Below are 19,799 nucleotides of genomic sequence, written 5' to 3'. Positions count from 1 at the left end.
TATACAAATTGGAAAATTTATTTACAATTAGAAAAAAAAAATGCCTGCAAATTTTAATATTTTGCAATTTTAATTTTAAATTTATTTCACAAAATATAAAAAATACTCTTTTTTTTTAAAAAAAAATTGTTTAAGAATTATAAACGTAGACTGTAATCGTCACCGCTCAATTATAATTAGAATGTGAATATTCTCTTATAAAACCCGGCCCGGCCGATCAGCCCGAACCGGACCGACTGTGACTAGCCCAAACCACCTGCGATCTGGCGGCTGCTGCTTCCACGCTTCCATTCTCGCCGTCGCCCGAGATCGCTATGGCGGTGGCCGGAGGAACGAAATGGAGCATGATCCGGCCTTTCTTGGTGCTCTTCCTCCTCCACACCCTCGCCATCTACTTCTTCACCCGCGGATTTCTTCTCACCCGTACCGAGCTCGACTCCTTCAGCCACTGCTCCGATCTGGCTCAATCTCCTTGCTCCCTCCCCTTCCCCAATTCTCCTTCTGACGCTCCGGTCAAATCCAATTTTACGGCAGGTGAGAGACCCAAGGATCGCGGTTGTTGGACTACGCCTTCGGTAGATCGGCTCGTCATCATCGTGCTCGACGCGCTTAGGTTACCCTCTTCTCTACTTTCCATGATTTATTTACTTATCTGGTACCTGGATGGTGATTGGCGCCAATTTTTTAGTTCAGCAGTTTTTGGTTTTCGAGTACCCACACGTTTTAGCATGGTTTGATGTTGTTGCTTAGTTTATTCTCTCACATTTAATACAAATCTCTGCTTGTTTCCGCTTGCCTAATGCAGATCTACCGGTGAACTAAGTTTATTGGGTTTTTTTATTTTGCTATAGGACGGGTTTTTGAGATGTTGCTAAACGTTGCTCATCATGCATCAGGTTTGATTTTGTTGCCCCTAGTACGTTCTTCAAAGGTCAGCCTTCTCTCTCGGGAAAAACTGGTCTTTCGATAATCTGCAAGTAGATGGGGTTCATGGAAGCCCTTTTGCCACAGATAAAAAGCCCTGGATGGACAAATTGCGAGTGTTACAGAAGCTGGCCTCTGAGGAGGGACTGTCAGCCAGAATTTTTAAGGCCATTGCAGACCCTCCGACCACTAGCTTACAGAGGTTGAAGGTAAAATCAAGAAATCCAGATCTTATCATTTTGAATATACTTGTAAACATAACACAAGACGCAAAATATGCTGTATTGGTAATTTCACATCTATCATTTGCACACTGTTATTTTGTTTCCAAGTTGTTTATTTAGTCCCTTTTAGCCTTGCGTTATTTTGCAGGTTGATGCATATATTCTGAGAAAGCATTTTAGTTTGTGCCCTTATGATGATTAGCTACAAGCAAAAACGAAGTAAAAGCATTTTAGTTTGTCTAACTTTATTACCTTGTCATAGCCTATGTCCTGATTCACACTTAAGAAAATACATTACCAAAATTTCATAAATATTTTTACAAACTGTTGACAATCACATATTCTTGCAAATGTCTCTTATCACAAGAAAACTCATTTGGTTTATTCTAATTGATCATTCAACTATTTCCAAATATTCTCTATTTATTCATAAGCAATTATCCATTTCATCATAAGCAAATGCATTGCACAATAGCTTCCTAACACTTTTAAAATCACTAATGAATTTTTTAAATGTCAAAAAGTGTAGGATTTGACTATACAGTTGATAATTGAATACTAAATCAGTGGGTGTTACTAAATACAAAAATATTATTCTATTAATAGTAGTATATATACCTTCAGTTGTTATGGCTATTCAATACTTTGCTCCATTTGAATACCTATCATAAAGAAACTGAATTCCATTATGCTTGTTATATCCTTTATTGTTTTGGCATAATAAGAATGGAAGATCCTCATGTGCTACAGGAGTTTACTGTCTATCAAATGTTTTTTCTTGAATTTTTCAATTGTTAATTATTAAAAGGCGGACAATTATGAGATTTTGGAGTATCCGTGAATTTTTTTTATACCAAATAGTTCTAGGAACAAATATTCATTGTAAATTTGGTGGAACAATTTAATTAGTGTTTGTATGGAGGACAAAATGTGATACTCCTCTAGGAAGTGAGAGTTTAGTGCTGTTTTCTTGATTTTTAATTTTGCATTGAGGAATTCATTCTAGTAATATGCGATAACTGTTTTTTCATGTTTGAGCCTTTCAAGCAATGCCAGCTGCTCCATCATTTTGTGCACTAAAATTTTCCTTCTTAAATATTCTTTTGAGATAAATCATGTTTGGCATCAGAAATATACTTCCACGAGTTTTAACATGCTAGCATCTTTTCCCGTTAATGTTCCAAATGTCATTTGCCTATTTGCCCATTTGCTGTCTCTTCTCTTGATGTTCCCTAAATTATGGAATATGCTTATGGAGAATATTTAGGGATTAACAACGGGAGGACTTCCGACATTCATTGATGTTGGCAATAGTTTTGGAGCACCAGCAATTGTGGAAGATAATCTGATGCATCAGGTTTTGTTTTCTAGTATGCTCATTCATACACACACTTGCTAGCAAAGAAAAAACCCGTTCCATCTTTAATTATCTTCTTGCCTTATTTTTCTATTTCATTCCTTAGCATTTTGTTCTTTTTTTAATTTGGAAAAATAGTTGGTGAAAAATGGAAAAAGGGTGCTGATGATGGGTGATGACACATGGATGCAGCTGTTTCCTGATCATTTTAATATATCTTATCCTTACCCTTCCTTTGACGTGAAAGATCTTGATACAGTAAGTTTGTTTTAGATATATGTTCTCAATCAATTGAAGGAAATTGCTTATAGACATTTTTTCTATTTATATGCACCAGTTTGTATATGGCAGGTTGATAATGGTGTCATTGAACATTTGATTCCATCATTGTACAAAGAAGATTGGGATGTACTCATTGCTCATTTCCTTGGTGTTGTAAGTTTCTATTCTTGTGCTCAATGAGCCTTGTCTGATATGTGATCTTAATACATCACTCGCTTGGTTGTAAATTGTATTTGAGTTCAAATATGCTCAAGTTTCTGGACTTTTACAGTAGGATTTGTATCTTTTGCTCCTTTTATTTGCCACTTTTTAGCTTTACCTTATCTTCCATGGCAAACTAATTTAGGGCTTCATTAATATTTTTGGTAGCACTTGAAATCCATGTAAACTAAGTATAGTGACCTTTCGTAGTAGGTTCATGTCATGACAACTTATAATGTAAAATTTTGTCTATTGTACAATGGGTGTAATATCAAATGGTAGGTTTGATTGCTATCATATTAGATATTGAGATTTTAAGAAAATGATTTGACTTGACATGAACTGATTCAAGTGTGGTCTTTTGTGTAAATTTTCACAGAAGAACCTGTCTCATATATATGTATATGTATACTTAGAAACTTAGGAAATAGTGTAGACTCCAGTTGTTCTGAAACATTTCATCACCTTTCCCAATTAGTGGTTCTGATAAAAGAAATAGTTTTTATAGATGTGAGAAATATAGAGGTGTGGCTGAAATCTGAAAAACCAGAGGCAAGAAAATGAAAACATGGGCTTGCTAGCTTCATGAAAATTGATCCCAAGCTCTTGAACAACAATGTATCTCCTGTTTAAAGTGTTCAATTCTAATCTTCTTTCTAGTTTCTTGGGATTTTTAGACACAAACAAATCCAGTTGAATTTCCTCACTTTAAAAGTTCTATCAGCCTCGACTATTTGACTAACATCTTCTATAGTTTGGATTAATATTGTGGATCTGTTTAATCTTATAAAGGATGGCTTGGGTTTTGAACACATAAATGTCTAAATTTATGCTAATTTTTGAATTTGAGTGTCCTTTCACTAGCATAATATTTTGTAAAGTTTTTGATGCTTAGATAATGGCTTGTCATCACTTGTCATGAAAACAAAGTATTCAGCCTTTTCTTTTATTTTCTAAGGCAAAGATGATTTGATTAAGGACTTTGGTGTGGAATATATAGAGAGGTGACAAAAAGGAAAAAAAACAACACTTCTAACATAATTAATGGCTCTGTAGTTTAACTTGAGATCATATATCTTTATATCCTGTTGGCGATATTTCCTCCTTTAGGATCATGCTGGGCACATATTTGGCGTTGAGTCTGAACAGATGATAAACAAGTTGGAACAATATAACAGGATTCTTGAGGTAAAATTTTCTGAAATCATGTCCATACATTTTAACCTTGGCATCACCTTTATTATAAGTTACAAACTATGTCACATTGGCTTTCTTTTCTCAATAGTCTAAAATATTATTGTTGGGAATACTAACACTAGTCTATACAGGAAGTTGTTAACGTGCTGAAGAACCAATCTGGGGCAGGTTCCCTGCATGAGAACACTTTTCTCATTGTAATGGGTGATCATGGCCAAACCACTAATGGTGATCATGGCGGTGGTACAGCTGAAGAGGTACACTTCCACCTTTTACCAGTGCAACTTTGTGTCCATGTTTGCTGATTTCAACAAAGTTCTATGCAGGTGGAAACATCAGTCTTTGCAATGAGTTTAAAAAGCTCCCCAACTTCAATATCATCTGTTCTGGATTCAGATTTCTGCCACCCTGATTTGGTATGTTTGCATTTTGATGATAATGATTACTTGTTACCTTGAAGATGATGAATGATCAAATTCTGCTGTGTATTCCCTTTCTACAGTCTATAATGCAATCAAGAAATGCCATGTTATGTTGTACATAAGCATACACCCTGGTTATGAATGATTGTATGTTGTTGACATCTTCACACAATAAAAGCTCTATGCACCATCATCAATATTTTTTCTATTGTGCGTTTGTAACCTCTCTAGTCTCTACTAATAACTTATAGCTGGAGCCTTACATGTTATGTGTCATGAGCTAGATTTTCAACTTTGCCGGAATCAAAGTCATTAACATTCATTTGATGATCCTTCAGATGCATACAATTGCATCCTTCAAATGATGATAAAGGTGACTGTTCATACAAATTATAGGGCAGAAAGAAAGATATGGATATTGTTTAGCTACTCATTGACACAGCATGCTTTATTGATCAACTTGTGTATGAACAGGAATCTAATCATTATCATTATCCTAGAGAATATCTTATTAGCCTTTGTGATAGAATTCTTCATTAAGACAAGAAACACTTTATAGTTAATTGTATGGAACTTGAGAGTTGAATATAAATGTATAAGGGTAGGGATACATGTAAAGGATGATTCAGGTCGAAACTGCTCATTTTCAACTCAAAATGAGCATTGAGAGCCAATTGATCCTGGGCAATCTTCAATAGACTGATATGGGCACACGTGATAACTTGAGTTTTGTGATGTCAATTGCTTAGGAACAAAAGATGGGCCAGCTAGGTTTATATTAATGTGATGCAGTGGACAAAAGACTTTTAAATTAGTTGGTCCTTTTGTCCTCTATATTTTTGGTGAGCTCAATTGTTATAATTCACATGAGCTTCTTTGTAGAGTTCATTTATCAGAAGTAGAATCCTTAGAACTTAGTTCACGAATGAGTTTGGTGCTTTGTATTAGAGACTTGTCTCTCTATGCAATATTTAAAACTATTTATATGGATGAATTTGTAGGGGAGGCAATTTCTCTCCTCTCCTCTCCTCTCCTCTGTTAGTGGAGTCATGTTTAGTTTACAAAGGGGATGAAGGGGAATCTTTTCTCCATTTCCCGTTCTGGCCTTCATAATGTGTGGTTCTTATTTCCTATCTCCTGTACTCTTTTCACTTTCTCACCTCTCTTTTTGTCCCTTCATCTTCCTTGTTAATAAGCTCTTAAATTAGCCTCAGAAAACTGTGCTATTTGTTAAATCTTTCATATTGATCAAACAACCAAAGCAAAACAATGGATGCCAATTGCCAACTTCGATTACTTGTATTTTCTTAGATTCAAAACAGGCACTATGTTTCTTTGACTATCCTAAATGAAAACTCTGTTATGCAGTATAAATTCATCTAATAGCACCTCTATTTACACTCTTGTGCAATAAATGCCTAGACTATACTGGTGATGTCTTTTTGTATGTATTGATTGTTTATGATTTCTGTCACTTCTTCAGTATGGGAAAAGGTTATGCATTGGCATCTTTGAGCAGGTTAGGTACAATCTCATATTTCCTAGATTGTGAATGTAGAATTTCTTTGATTTCCTTCAACTCACTTATTTTCATTTTTTTTTTACATATATACGCAGCTTGACTTTGCAGTAACTATTTCAGCTCTCCTTGGTCTTCCATTTCCTTTTGGAAGGTACATTTCTGAATTCTAATAGGCTTTTCTTTCACTAAGTTGATGAAATAAGGATTGCAAAAGGGAACAAGTAGAGAAAAAATTGTGTACTCGGAAAAATCAAGGTGAGCAAAATGGGGAAAACACTGTCATTTTGACAATATACCATTTGTACAATGACCAACGATGATATAAGTCTAATTTTCTAATTAGCAACTGTGATCAATCATAGTGCTACTGATAACCTGAAAAAATTATGCTCTATTAAGATTATAGATTAGTATTTTAGAAATATTTTCATAATTCAAATGCATGAAAGTGATTGACATGCTTTAAAAAAAAGAGATTGACATGATATGTTGGGTTTATTTTCAAAATTGTAATGGCTCATGAGTGGATGTAGGCTAGTATCCTTCTTCAATGAAACTGAAGAAGAAAGGCGTACCTAAATAAATTATGGAATATGTATATGTATATATACTTTGGTATATGTCCATCTATGTATTTAGGAGAAAGAAAGGTTAGTTGTCCAAAAGGCAGTCATCATTACTATTCATGAGCCAACTGAAGATATCATTTGGTCATTAAGATTTCCTTCTAAAGTTCTGTGAAGTCTGTTGGAACTAGATTACCCACAACCACCTCAATAGCCATCTTCTGATGGCTTTTGTAATTCCCAGACTCTGAAGAATGAAGGATCTTTTTGATTGAAGGAGGAGAAGCTGTGGATACATTTGTTGTATGCCAGCCAAAAGTGGCAAATTGAAGAAAAAAAGGTGCATAAGTGCCTGATTGCTAGTTTTATTTAGGCTTGTTTCACCAAAAGTACAGGCTTGGTCTTATAGGATGTGGATCCTTTTTATTGTAGCCATGTGAGCTCATAGTGTTTGGTTCTGTACTTTCACCTACTAACTCATGTTTGTTTGTATGCTGTTAACTTAGTTTATTGTAACTTAGAAGGTCCATAAAAATATATTTGTCTGCAGTATTGGGCATGTTGATGCTGAACTGTATGCATTAAGTGCTCGTACATGGGAAAGTGAAGGGACAAACACAGATGGTTGTGAAGTATTATCAGATTTGGCAGCATGGAAGCAAAACTACTTAAAAGCTCTATGCATAAACAGCTGGCAGGTACTAGTAGAATTATCCACAAGTCATTGCAACACACTTCTATGAAATTATCTTTAGCTAAAATTCTAAGTTTCCATTCCTAAAAGGTGGCATGCTAGACTATCAACAAACTACTTAAAACAACATATTAACATTTCTTTAGTTATTCTGATTAATTGAAATTCCCTGACTCATGTTCTGCTGAAAGCCCTATTCTAGCCATGGGGGGTACTTCAACATGAGAGATATGTATTGTAGCTGAACCATTGAATCTTTTGGTATATGTGTCCGTTTAGTCTTTATGCTTATTTTCGATTTTATATCATCTTTGTCATGCCCTTAAAACTAGGTATTTTTGTGAGACATTCTTTTATCTGGGGTAACTTATTATTCGCTGAACCCCTATCATATTATGTAATCGGATGAATTTCCTTTAATTTTTTTCCCATAGTTCTCTTATTTCAGTTCCTTCTTTGGATGATTATTTTCCTCGCAGGTACAAAGATATATTGATCTCTACTCTACCACATCAGTTATCGGGTTGCCTTTGGAAGATTTATACCATGTAGCTCAATTGTACAGTGAAGCTCAGAGTAGCTGGTCAGATACTATGAACATCAGTTGCTTACATGGGGATATGGGCAACAATATTCTGGATAGTTTAGATTCCTCTTTTCAACAGCAAATTGATGCATATTCAAACTACTTACGAAGTGTTTCCAAGCTTGCTCGATCAGCATGGACTGAGTTTGATTTAAGCTTCATGGGTGTTGGCTTCATTTTTATGCTGATTTCTCTTGGCTTTCACCTAGTATCAATTAGAAGATTGAGCATGCTCTGTCAACCCTATTATGGTGGGATGGATGTATTTGGTATTCGTTTTAGCCTGGTTTCTGCTTTTCTGTTGGTGGCAATTCGAGCAGCTAGTTTTCTGTCAAATAGTTATATTTGTATGCTCAAAACTCTATGCCCACTTTCTTCAATATCTTTATCTACTGTAATTGAATTTAATCCATAATTAATTCATTCAGTGGCAGAAGGAAGAGTTGCAAGCTTTCTTTTGTCGACTGCTGGCATTCTCAGATTATGGTGTTCAATCAGCAACTGGAAGTTTCCAACTTATGTTCGTATTGATCTTTAAAATGGATTTCTAGTTCCCATAGCCTTGTATTTTCTGATACTTATTTATTGCTTGTAGGAACTTTTGCTTCTTTTTCTAAACACCATTATCAGACATGGCATAGTTGCTGGAATGTTAAAGGAGACTTCTGGTTCCACCTCTTTATTTACATTCTACAAATTTATTTTCCATACTGATGAGAAAGATCCTATGTTGATAGTTTTGACATACAGTTTACCCATAATCTCACTATCCATTTTAGCAATCATGATTTCTAGGTTCCTTTCTGCAACATCTTCTCGGATGTGCTATAGATATATCCTCTTTATTGGAACCATATGTAGCTATGTTCTCATATCATTACATTGGGTCTCAGAGGGCGGGTTGATGCCCAGTTTCACATTTTTGCAATATATTGGGAAGAACTTAGCCCCTCGGCTAGTTTATGCTATTGGATTTGGACTTCTAGTTCCATCAGTTCTCTCTCAGTTTCTTGTCAATGGTATGAAAAAGTCAACAGAAAACCTATCAATTTCAGCTCTGGGTTTGGTTTCTTCATGGAGCTCAACCATCATTATTCTACTGGGAAAGCAAGGTCCTTTTGCTGTTTTGATTTTTGTAAGCGGAGGTATTCTGACTATCAAAATCCTAATCCTATGGTTGCTTTTGTTCTAGATGTGATGATTATTATCTCTGTGAAAAGTTTTTTCCTTAGGAAAATTATTGTCTGCTTGATTATAAGTATTGCAGAACATGCCATTTTGTTTTTCTTTATTATTGTCTTGATTCTTTTTCCTGGAATATGCAAGTTCAAAGTTTAATCATTTGACCATCTCATGTGACAGCATGGTGTATAGTAAGATCATCGAGGTTAGAATCCAAGAGAAGGGATTTGGGAGTCTTGATCATTGATCCTACAACTGTTATTCAATGGAGCCTTTTAGCTGTCTGTTTATTCTTCTACACTGGTCATTGGTAAGTCTAGTTACTTCTCTCAGATATTTTCTGAATTTTTAGTATTTTATATTGCATATTAGTTTGGGCAAAAGTCAAAAGGGTGCTTCTTTTTTTTTGTAATCATGAAGATGGTGCCCTATTTTGATTTTTTTTTATCAAAAGAGCGCCCCGCCCCATGTACAATTACCCATTACTCTCCACTATACAGTAGCAACTTATTCCCATTATCTCTCTCCTATTTTTCTCACCTAAATCAACGCATTTTAGTAGCTATGAACCTATAGATACTACACAGTTGTAGCAACTATGATTTCATAGATGCTACACAGTCGTAGTAGCTACAGTTTCATAGTTGCTACAACTAAGCTGTCACACAGTTGTAGCAGTTACGATTTCGTAGCTACTACAACATGGGAAAAAAAATTAAGACTAAAATTGTTCGGAGCCTTCAAAAAGGATTTAAACGACTTTTTTTGAGCCTGCCCGTTATGGGTTCCATCCCATAATCAGTTGTAAATCTCTGAACGAGCTCGGTTTGATATATTGTGTCTTGTGGTTCAACTCGAGTCAAAAGTTATGACCGGTCAAAGTTTAGGGTTTAATATTTATGTTGTAGCAGCTATGAAACCATAGTTGTTGCAACTGTGGCAGCTCAATCGTAGCACCTACGAAACCGTAGTTGCTACAACGTGAATGTGAAACCCTAAACTTTGAGGGATCATAACTTTTGACTTCAATTGAACCGCACAATATAATAAATCAAAACTCGTTCAGAGATTTACATTACGGGGTAGAACTCGTACGACCTGGTTTTAGGCTTAAAAAATGTTGTTTAAATCCTTTTCAGAGGCTTTGAACAATTTTAGTCAAAAAAAAAAAAATCATGTGATAGTAGCTACGGTGCTACAACTGTGTGGCCGCAATTGTAGCAGTTGTAGCAGATACGAAACCTTAGCTGCTACAGTGGGCCCAATTTAGGCGGGAGATAGGATAATAATGAGAACAGTATTGGAGAACAGTTGTCATTTTCCTGGGTGTGGGGTGCCCTTTTGATTAAAAATCAACATAGGGTGCCCGCTTTGACGATTTCCAGGATAATGCACTTTATTTACTTCTTTTTGAACTGTGTATTTCTAAAATTGTTTAACCCTCCACATGCATTAACAAGACATCTGACAATATTCTTGTGTACCTCTATTTCTGCACTAGCGCATAGTGTTATTAGTGACGACAATTTCACTTATTGGTGAGGAAGAATCATTTCACTAGCACCTAGAATGCTATTATGTGGTTCATTAGTATGCTGACTTTATCTGTTCATGTAATTCTCTTCCATGACCTGAATATTATGATTTTTCTCAATTAAGGATATGGCAAATTAGAATGTTCCAGTAGCGTGTGGTATGAGAATAACAAATTTAGGTTTTGCAGGCAGGCAATTTTTGATGTGGGAGTTGATTTGTGATTCTGTTCCATGACATAGCACATGTGCATTGTTTATTCAATCTATCTGTTTAGTTCACAAACACATATTTAGTACTTGTTCCTGAGATACAATTTTTTTATTTATGTCCAAGAGTTTTTTTTTTTTTACACCTAACCTATATGACTTAACATTCTACAGGTGTGCATTTGATGGCTTGCGGTATGGTGCAGCTTTTATTGGGTAATTTGAATTTTTGTATTTTTACATACTGAATTCATATACAATTTGGTGCTTATCCCCTTAGTATGTTTCAACCATTTAAAATTTTTTTAGGTCATTTCTTAAGTGCTAATGATGTTTCTGGTTGATTTATTTGGATGGATGAAGAGGGAGAAGGGGAGGGAGATGGAAAACAACAAAAAGGATAATCTGAGTGATATGTTCATGTGAAATTTGCTGATCCTTCCTCTCCTCCTCCCCTTATCTTTCCACCCAAGTAAAGCAAGCCTAAATGTCTTCAATATTAATGGCTTTGTTACCTTAATATTTTACAGATTTGATCATTTCAATATCATCCGTCAAGGTTTTCTACTGGCAATAGATACTTTTGGTGTCTCCCACATCCTTCCTATTCTTGGTATTCCATTTATTGTCATACTCAAGTTGCAGAATAGTAATAAAAGAGTGTCTGTGGATAATATATTCCTCAGCTTGACTCAGGTAATTGCTTGATATGCCATACATCCATTTCCTGTTCTTCATTTTCCCCACATTTATTTGTCTCCATGCATGCCATGTACAATACTTTTTTATTCTCATACCTAAATCACATTCATTTTATTCTACTCAGATTGGTTTAGTCAGCACTGGTTGGGCACATAATTATAGCTGTTTGATTATTCTTGTTTTGCTATGGCTATTTATTTCTTCCCCATTATCAACTGTACAATCTATGAATATATCAGCTTTTTATCACAAAATCTTTTGTATGCATTAATATCTGTCTACGATTTGTTTCTCTCACCGCTGCTTTGGTCTAAGGCTTTTATGTCGTAGTAATCCATGAGTTGTTTTTTTGGTAATCCAAGTATCCATCTCTTCAAATCGACTAATGAGGTAACTGACCCGGATACACGGAAGTTTCCCACCGGCCACCAAGATAAATTGGAAAATGCTCATGGAGGCTCATTCAAATGACCAACATTCTTAGGTCCACTTCTCACTTGAGGAAAAAATCCCATGTAGTGCACCGCAGCTGAGACTCGAATCTTAGATCCCTTGGTTATCCATTGAAGGTCTAACCATTGCGCTTAGGGCGCTTTGAAGCTCCTTAGACGCTTACCATGATTGTATTTGATAGAAATCAATTTAAACATTCTTATGCTCTTTTGTTCAGTTTATTTCTTGAACTCCAAATTCTGACTATCTCATAATAATTCCTGTTAGTATGTGGTATTTTAGTATTATTTGTGTGCCTTGAAGCATGGCTCCAGTCTAGATGTTTCTGATATAAAGATTAGAAAATTTAGGAAATGGTTTTATGGGCCCAACTTGAGAGATGAATCCATACAACTTAGTTGTAGTGGACAAAGCCAGAATCATATTTCACTGAAGATGAGCACTTCTAATTGTCTACCTGGGTGTTGCAAGTGGCATGGATCATGATTCGGCAATTCTTCCCGCTAGGTAGAAACTTGAACAATGCTTCAAGAAGTGCAACCAGAAATACACTTGTTTCAAAATAGCGCATAAATGATTTAGGAAACTGCATCTAAGGGTATCTTGAGTATCTTACACGCATGAAATGCATGCTCATTTCTTTCTAACGTCTTCAGTTTCATTATCAATCCATTTCACATAAAAATAAAAGTTCTAATTCTCATTCTTTGCCTTGATACTAATCATCCGCAGCATACTTTTTAATCCATAGGTATTCTTAATTTACGGGCTTATAACTTCTACAACCACCACTCTGACGATCGTATGCGTTGCAATTCAAAGAAGGCATCTAATGGTGAGTTGAATGAAAAAGTCCATTTTACAGTCCACCTTCATAGTTATTCATAAAACTGCCAGGAGTTTGTTTTGTTAACTTAACAGTTAATATCGTAGTGATGAATTTATCAATGAGTTTTTTCTTCAAACAGAAATTTTCGTTCTTAGTTAAAATAGTGTTTGTGACGCTTGCTGAGTCTTTTCCTGATAGATTCTATCAGTATGTGATTGTTCATATTCAGAAAATCATCAATATTGACTCTCTTTTTTTTCAATTTGGTCGCAGGTTTGGGGATTATTTGCACCAAAATATGTCTTCGATGCAATCGGCCTTCTTCTAACAGACGTATTAATTCTCATGGCTTCTCTATACTACTACTGACAAGGCATTGCTATATTTTGCAAAAACTAAAACAAAAAAAAAACATTCAGAAATTTCTTTATTCACTCTAGAGAAACTAGATCAGTTATTAATTGGATCATTTTGTAAGTGAGGCTCCATATGAAAACAAATTCTGAAAACAAACAAACATTTGTAAATGATTTTTTTTTTTCGAAAAGGAATTTTTGGTTGATGTTTATTGTTTTGATTAAAGCAGTTTGTTTGTTTGAACTTAGCTCCGTGCTGAAGGGAGTAGTTGATCACTTATTTTTCAGTCACCAATCTGTTGTAGAGACATTTTCTTAGCTTACTATAAAATTTTAAAACTAATTTATAATTATTATAATAAAAATATATCTATGCATTAGCAATGTAATAAATTGTAATAATTAGATAAAGTAATTATTTAAAATACATTCGACTTAAGATACTTCCATAATAAAAATAAAACACTAATAATAGAAAATTTTAAATAATTTATTATTAAATATACTTATCTAAAAGTGATTACCAGTGTCTGCATAATATTATTATCTTTAGTTGGTAGTAAAATAACAATTGCAAGTATTATTACCAGAGTGTCTGCATAATATTATTTATCTTTAGTGGGTAGTAAAATAACAATTGCAATTATTAATAAGATGTAAAGTAATTTGGATTAAATCACAAACATATGCTTTTCATGCATAATATTGTCAGGCTCTGAGAATTTGGAAGATTAAACACCACCTTAAAACTTACTAGGGAATGGAATTCGGTTTCACAAACAAGTTGAATCTTATAAAAGATCGAAAAAGTAGTCTAAACCTTGCCCGATTTCCCAAATCGAAATACCAGCTCCCCAAGCACGAGCTTCTTCGAGGCGTGTCGATAGAGATATCAATGAGGGGTAAAACACGGTGTGCCTTTGATAGTTGTGCGGATAGACGAAAAAATGTTCCGCGCTTATGTTGTCCCAACGAAGCACCGGCTTGTGTTTCTCGAGCAATGAGATGTAGTCTCTTCCAGTTATAGCTTCACCACCACCTGAAGTGAACCCACAAATCATAAAGAACAAAAATGGCCCAATTTGATCTTATATACCAGTAGAATGGAATGGTGTTTATATGAGTAGAGCTTACGAAGAGAGTGAAATGAAATCCTTGTTGCTGAATTGTACAACACAGGACTTATTGACAGGATTCCACTAGATCATTTCAGGAATTGCATTTAGAACAAGTTTTCCTATAAACTGAGAAATCATAGTAATCTTCTTAAACGACAATAAAAAGGGAACTTAAAAGAGTCTTGTGACAACTTGTTCAGCCTCATATAAAATCATAGATGAGTAGAGGATTGTCAGTGTACCCGCATACTACATATTGGATCTATCATGCAATATGATCTAAAGACTTATACCATAATTTAATTTCACAAGCATAACTCATACAATGAAATGAGAATATAATAGTATCAAGACGAATCACTTTCATGGTAATGCATACCTTCCGGAATGAGGAAATCATTCCCATAGAAGTTCAGACCGAGGAGAATCTTACGAGCGTGATTCTTGGCATCACTATCACCGACAAGCATGCTCAGAGAAGTGTGCACCCAATTCAGAGGAGCATTTGGGCCAGGACTTTGGGGCCCTGAAAAATCATACGTCATAAGAGAAAAACCATCTACAGCATCACAAAGTTGTTGCAGATCTCGTGGTCCGAAATCGTATTCATTAAGGTTTGGTGAGCGTGGGGCGGGAATCACATAGATCAGCTCCAATTTGTGATCATCAGTTCTCCTTGTTAAATCGACTGAATGCAATGCCTTACCAAGCTGTTTAATGAAATCCAATGCCTGCACATCGAAGGATGATAGCTAAATGAGGAATGTTTCTTTCACATGGCAAAGAAAAGGCAATGCTTTAGTAAACTATGTATAATATGGGTGGTCATGAAATTTCTCAAAGATCTGAAGAATATATAGTTAAAACTTTAAAACGGACTGAAACAAATAAACTGGAGAAAGAATATCTGTAGATGTTAACAGATTATTGTCATGCTACTTGCCATCTGGTGTGGCATAGCTTATGTAATAAGACCAAAATGTAGAAAAACAACCATACTCAATAAATTTGTGGATTATTGACTTACATTACATGCATTTTGAAAGAAGAAAGATATTCATTTGAGAAAAAAGTTACCATATTGCGCAAGTCTGGATCATGCAAGATACCGTAAGCTGCCCATCTTGACCAGGACTCGAGCACAATACCATCATATCCCATGTCCCTATTCACTGACAAGTAGATGTCAAGCTGAAAAGAATAATTTTACATACAGATTCGAATCTTTTGATCAAAAAGTTAACTTGTAATCATACAAACAAAAAAACACTTACTTGCATTCCTTTATTATAATATCAATTGCTTTATTCCACTGCTTCTTCTTTAGTAGTAGATCCATGGGAGATGCTTCCAATACGACTCTAGGTAAGACCTACAATATTTGAAAGATCTAGTCACCAACTCATCAACATATCACCACTTGAACTGGTTGGTCTGAGAATTCGGTACCAGGGTTCAATAAAAAAATGGAAAAGGCTTGAACCAGTTACAAAATATAAAACTAAACCATAACAGTGCCAGGCCTGATCTTATAAGTGTCATTATCAACCTTACATGTGTCTTTATCCAAGTAACATTAAAGAAAAACTATTACAAAATTCTCTCAACTTATAGAACTTTTGTTCTGAATAACCAATTATGCACAACATGAACATTATGCAGTACAACAGTAGAGACATGAACACTAGTTTGATTGTTAATGCACAACAAATTTCTCCAAGAAACCATTGTTCTTCCAAAATCTTGGTAGCTCTAGAATTTGAGCCTGTCTTGTTGCGTGGTGCACAATGACAACTAGTTAGATGCTAGTACAAGTACCCAACTAAAATAGTACAATCCTAGCGCACAAGGTTCCTATCATTGCCAGCATCGAACTGCGGGAGGTCAGTGTATTTGGTTTAAAATTCTGTTCATGACTGAACCATGGTCTCTAGACTGTCACTGGGCAAATTTATCTATGTGCTAAGACTCACCCGCTAAAGCAACATGTTTCAAGGTGTCCAACCTCCAACTAGGAAATTTTCACATTTGATTGGGAAAACAAATATCGAGAGCATATTCAACATTCACTGTCAACCGAATCAGTGCTACAATTCGAGATGCATTGACCTTTCATGATCTTTGATTTTATGCAGAACAAAGCATAATGAAATTTGTCAACAGAAAAATTTAGCAATTTAATTGAATCCGTATATAAATTACAATTTGTGAAAAGAAAGAGTTAAGGTGAATAGGTGATCCAAGCAAAAGCTTGGGTTTGGGGACCAACTAGGGACTCAGACTGACCAATTACCAGTGGATGCCCATTATTCCAAAGCTCTGAAATCCACTCTTTGTCAACATTATGACGTCCTTCCAAAACTAGCTTCTTCCCTTCACTGAAAGAAACTCATAAGATCACAATGGAAAAGATTTGAAGTTCCAAAGAAGTAGTAAAATGGCCAATCATGCAATTCATATATATATGTGTACCTCTTCAACTCATACCATATAGGAGATATATGGGTTAACTTCGAACCAAAAAGCTTAGCCATTTCATAGCCTCTTGAATTCCTGCAATACATTTGGGACATATCAGACTCGACTAAGTTTTGGATGGGACAACAAAATTTATAACCAAAAATAAATTTGATTATCACCACTCCAAGTTAATGATGATTGAATAATCTGTGATGCAAATCTTTAATGTAAGTGAAATTTGACTATAGAGTTTCAAAGCTAGCAAACTCATCCAACACTAATCACTCAAGCTACCTAAGAAAACACATGTCAAGAAGCAAAATTAGCTGCTAAAATAATATGTATCTATGTATGCACTCTTGTATTGCGACTTCAGCATAAATAATATGTTTTTCATTTATTGCCACACAGAGTGAATGACCAGATTTTTGACCAACAAACAATAGGCAGTTCAGTAGCAAATCCATAGGCATTCCTGAACTGGACTGCTTAAGATATGATCAATCTTTATTTCCAAATTAATTCAAGCCTAAAAAGGTCAGTTCAAAAGTAAAGTTTAGGAGACTAAAATATTTGGCTGAATGTGAAAGAAAATCGACAACATATCAAATTACATTCAGAGCTCAAATAAGAGCCCTAGTGATGTAACTTCCTTTTCCTATAAAACACCTACTATAACTTGCAAGGTCACACTTAAGTGATGCGGTGATAACATGTACTATGTGGCAAATAAGAGTTTCTCTCCTTTGCATTCTTGGCTATAATTGATTGGTATATTCATTACACAAATGATAAAAATTTATTCTACGGTACAAAGTTAAATTTTTATAAGATCCAAGTAGTGGATCTCAGATAGTTTAGACTAACGTGGATTGACAAATTTTACTTTTGGTTTAAAGTTCATCTAAGGTATGTGATCGCATTGACATGATATTGGTGGATCAAGGAGACTTATCCCAAGGAAATGTACGCCTATAGTTTCTTTGACTAACATTTCGTGCTGCATGTGCTCGGAGAAAAATTTCTTCCCATCAGCTAGTCACTTATCTCCCTTCGCATAACCTGGGGAGATAGGGTGCCTGAGGTGAGCGTAATACAATTTGACTAACATTCATAATTAATTTGCTTCTGAAACTAAATAGGGATGAATCCCTGGGTTTCAATTCAGAAAGCAAAAAATATGTGAAATAACAGAGTGCCTAAACGGAATACCAAGATAATTCACCTTAAGGAAGATACGGTCTTAATTCATCTTAGACTCACAGATAAACAGAAACGCCGGTGGGCCGATGGGGTATAAAAATTCCATGATAAAGTGGAGAGGATAAAAGGAAGACTATTATTGAACAAAGAAGATATCAATTTACCAACAAAAATTCATTAAATTACCGAGTTCTAAATGATCGAAGAGCAGGGATCGTACCAAGGAGTTACATACGCCAGCACCGGATTTGGAAAATGGCGCCTCGATGTATTCTCAGAAAACCGTGAGTTTTCCTGAAACAAAACAAAAACAACGACTAGAGCAAGCAAAACACTAGAAAACGTGAAGGGATTGACAAAGACAAAGAGAAAGATGCCAACTTCGAAAATAGAAAACAACTAACAGCGAGGATTTCGTGGTAGTCTACATTGGGCTTCACGAGTCCTCTCTCGTAGACGGATAGGGACGGCGGCGCGGTTCCCTTGATGCCACTTTCGTCGCCTCGGTAAACGATGAAGAGCGCCGCGATCGCGACCACGGCGAGGAGCAGTAGGAGAAGTGAGGTGAATAGGAGACGGATGGAGAGACTTCTGGATCTGACCGTGGATCGACCTTCCCGATGCTGAGTGGGCTGATCCCGGCCGCCGGCGCCGCGCCGGTCGCGCCTCCTAGCCGCCGGCATCTTGGATCCGAAGTGAGAGATTAGGCTCCCGTTGACACTGAATCCTAACGGGATTGAAGAAAACCAGGAAGGCCTCAAATGGGTCAACAGACACTTATGTGGGCCCATCTTAGCCATGGGGTTGAGGTATAAGAGTAACCGTAATCTTCAACCTATAAACTCAACTTTAAAATGAGATCATGAAATAAAATATACCATAATTAAAATAGAATTAATTAATAATTAACTTATTATTCACTGATCGCATTTATAATATGTGTAGGCATGTTCAATCAAGTCGGCTCGAAGTTGATGATACATTTTTTTATCATGTAGCTCGCTATAATTTTGGAGGTACTCTTAAAATTTTTGAATAGAGCCCATGACTATTTGTGTCGGTAAAAGAGAGTCGGGGTGAGTAAAAATTCGATAAAACCGAATTAACCGAACCGAACCGATCGAATTTAGGAATTCGGTTCGGTTAATTCGGTTTTCGATTTTTTTAAAAAAAATCGGTTCGGTTTTCGATGAAATTTGGTTCGATTTCGGTTTTAAGTTTTATAATTCGGTTAAACCGAATAAACCGATTAAATCGAATAAAAATAATTATTAATTTATTTTTATTTAAAAATATAATAAATAAAATAAAATCTCTTCTTTTTTAATTAAAATTAAATAAAATTTTAAATTTTGATTAATTCGGTCAAAAACCAAATTAACAGATCTTTTATTGGTTCAATCGGTTCGGTATTTGTAGAGAATTCGGTCGGTTCGGTTGGTTGAAAAAAAAATCGGTTTATTCGACTTTCGGTCTATTCGGTTCGGTCGATTCAGTTTTGACCGAATGCTCAGCCATCTGACCAATTGACTGATGTATTTCCTTCATCCTCAATAATCATGTTGTGTAAAATAATGCACGTATACATGATATCCCTTAAGTCATTTTTGTACCAAGATCGCGTAGGACCTCTAACTATTGCCCAATGAGCTTGGAGGACTCCAAATGCTCGCTCCACATCCTTTTTTGCACCCTCCTGTCTCTCCTTGAATTTTTTCCTCTTGGGATCCTCAGGATACGGAAAGTTCTTCATGAACGTACCCCATTTCGAGTATATAT

The 19,799-nt window shown here is 35.5% G+C and overlaps 2 protein-coding genes across 6 annotated transcripts; one reads left to right on the top strand and one right to left on the bottom strand.

The window, feature by feature from the left end:
• Positions 1-211: 211 nt before the first annotated feature.
• LOC121977204 (GPI ethanolamine phosphate transferase 3-like) lies at positions 212-13,465 on the top strand. Of its 4 annotated transcripts, none has more exons than XM_042529784.1 (20): positions 212-613; positions 897-931; positions 1,012-1,133; positions 2,416-2,505; positions 2,644-2,763; positions 2,857-2,940; positions 4,099-4,176; positions 4,317-4,442; positions 4,512-4,601; positions 6,091-6,126; positions 6,225-6,280; positions 7,246-7,393; positions 7,869-8,244; positions 8,404-8,495; positions 8,571-9,120; positions 9,338-9,467; positions 11,074-11,115; positions 11,430-11,595; positions 12,806-12,889; positions 13,157-13,465. In XM_042529784.1, the coding sequence occupies exons 1-20, from the start codon at positions 315-317 to the stop codon at positions 13,250-13,252; spliced, it is 2,820 nt and encodes a 939-aa protein (XP_042385718.1). In that variant the 5' UTR covers positions 212-314; the 3' UTR covers positions 13,253-13,465. The 4 variants fall into 4 exon arrangements, with proteins under 4 accessions (XP_042385718.1, XP_042385717.1, XP_042385719.1 ...); XM_042529783.1 differs by having other exon boundaries at positions 7,869-8,322; XM_042529785.1 differs by having other exon boundaries at positions 472-613; positions 852-931; positions 7,869-8,322.
• A 424-nt stretch (positions 13,466-13,889) lies between these two features.
• On the bottom strand, positions 13,890-18,773 carry LOC121977203 (chitinase domain-containing protein 1-like). 2 transcript variants are annotated; one of them, XM_042529782.1, is made up of 8 exons: positions 18,449-18,773; positions 18,241-18,314; positions 16,830-16,910; positions 16,651-16,735; positions 15,632-15,729; positions 15,435-15,522; positions 14,737-15,088; positions 13,890-14,278 (listed from the first exon to the last, which is right to left on the bottom strand). In XM_042529782.1, the coding sequence occupies exons 1-8, from the start codon at positions 18,701-18,703 to the stop codon at positions 14,031-14,033; spliced, it is 1,281 nt and encodes a 426-aa protein (XP_042385716.1). In that variant the 5' UTR covers positions 18,704-18,773; the 3' UTR covers positions 13,890-14,030. The 2 variants fall into 2 exon arrangements, with proteins under 2 accessions (XP_042385716.1, XP_042385715.1); XM_042529781.1 differs by having other exon boundaries at positions 18,425-18,772.
• Between the last annotated feature and the right edge of the window lie 1,026 nt (positions 18,774-19,799).

This window comes from Zingiber officinale, chromosome 4B (genome assembly GCF_018446385.1).
Source record: "Zingiber officinale cultivar Zhangliang chromosome 4B, Zo_v1.1, whole genome shotgun sequence".
In the NCBI taxonomy this organism is placed as follows: domain Eukaryota; kingdom Viridiplantae; phylum Streptophyta; class Magnoliopsida; order Zingiberales; family Zingiberaceae; genus Zingiber; species Zingiber officinale.
This window is presented reverse-complemented; position numbering and strand designations above follow the sequence as displayed.

Coding starts and splice junctions, on each gene's coding strand:
- LOC121977204 (XM_042529783.1), top strand. CDS start 315: ATGGCGGTGGCCGGAGGAACGAAATGGAGCATGATCCGGCCTTTCTTG. Junction 2,941..4,098: donor TTGCTCATTTCCTTGGTGTT/GTAAGTTTCTAT, acceptor TTCCTCCTTTAG/GATCATGCTGGGCACATATT. Junction 11,116..11,429: donor TATGGTGCAGCTTTTATTGG/GTAATTTGAATT, acceptor AATATTTTACAG/ATTTGATCATTTCAATATCA.
- LOC121977203 (XM_042529781.1), bottom strand. CDS start 18,703: ATGCCGGCGGCTAGGAGGCGCGACCGGCGCGGCGCCGGCGGCCGGGAT. Junction 16,736..16,829: donor ATATGGTATGAGTTGAAGAG/GTACACATATAT, acceptor AGTTTCTTTCAG/TGAAGGGAAGAAGCTAGTTT. Junction 14,279..14,736: donor TGATTTCCTCATTCCGGAAG/GTATGCATTACC, acceptor GGTTCACTTCAG/GTGGTGGTGAAGCTATAACT.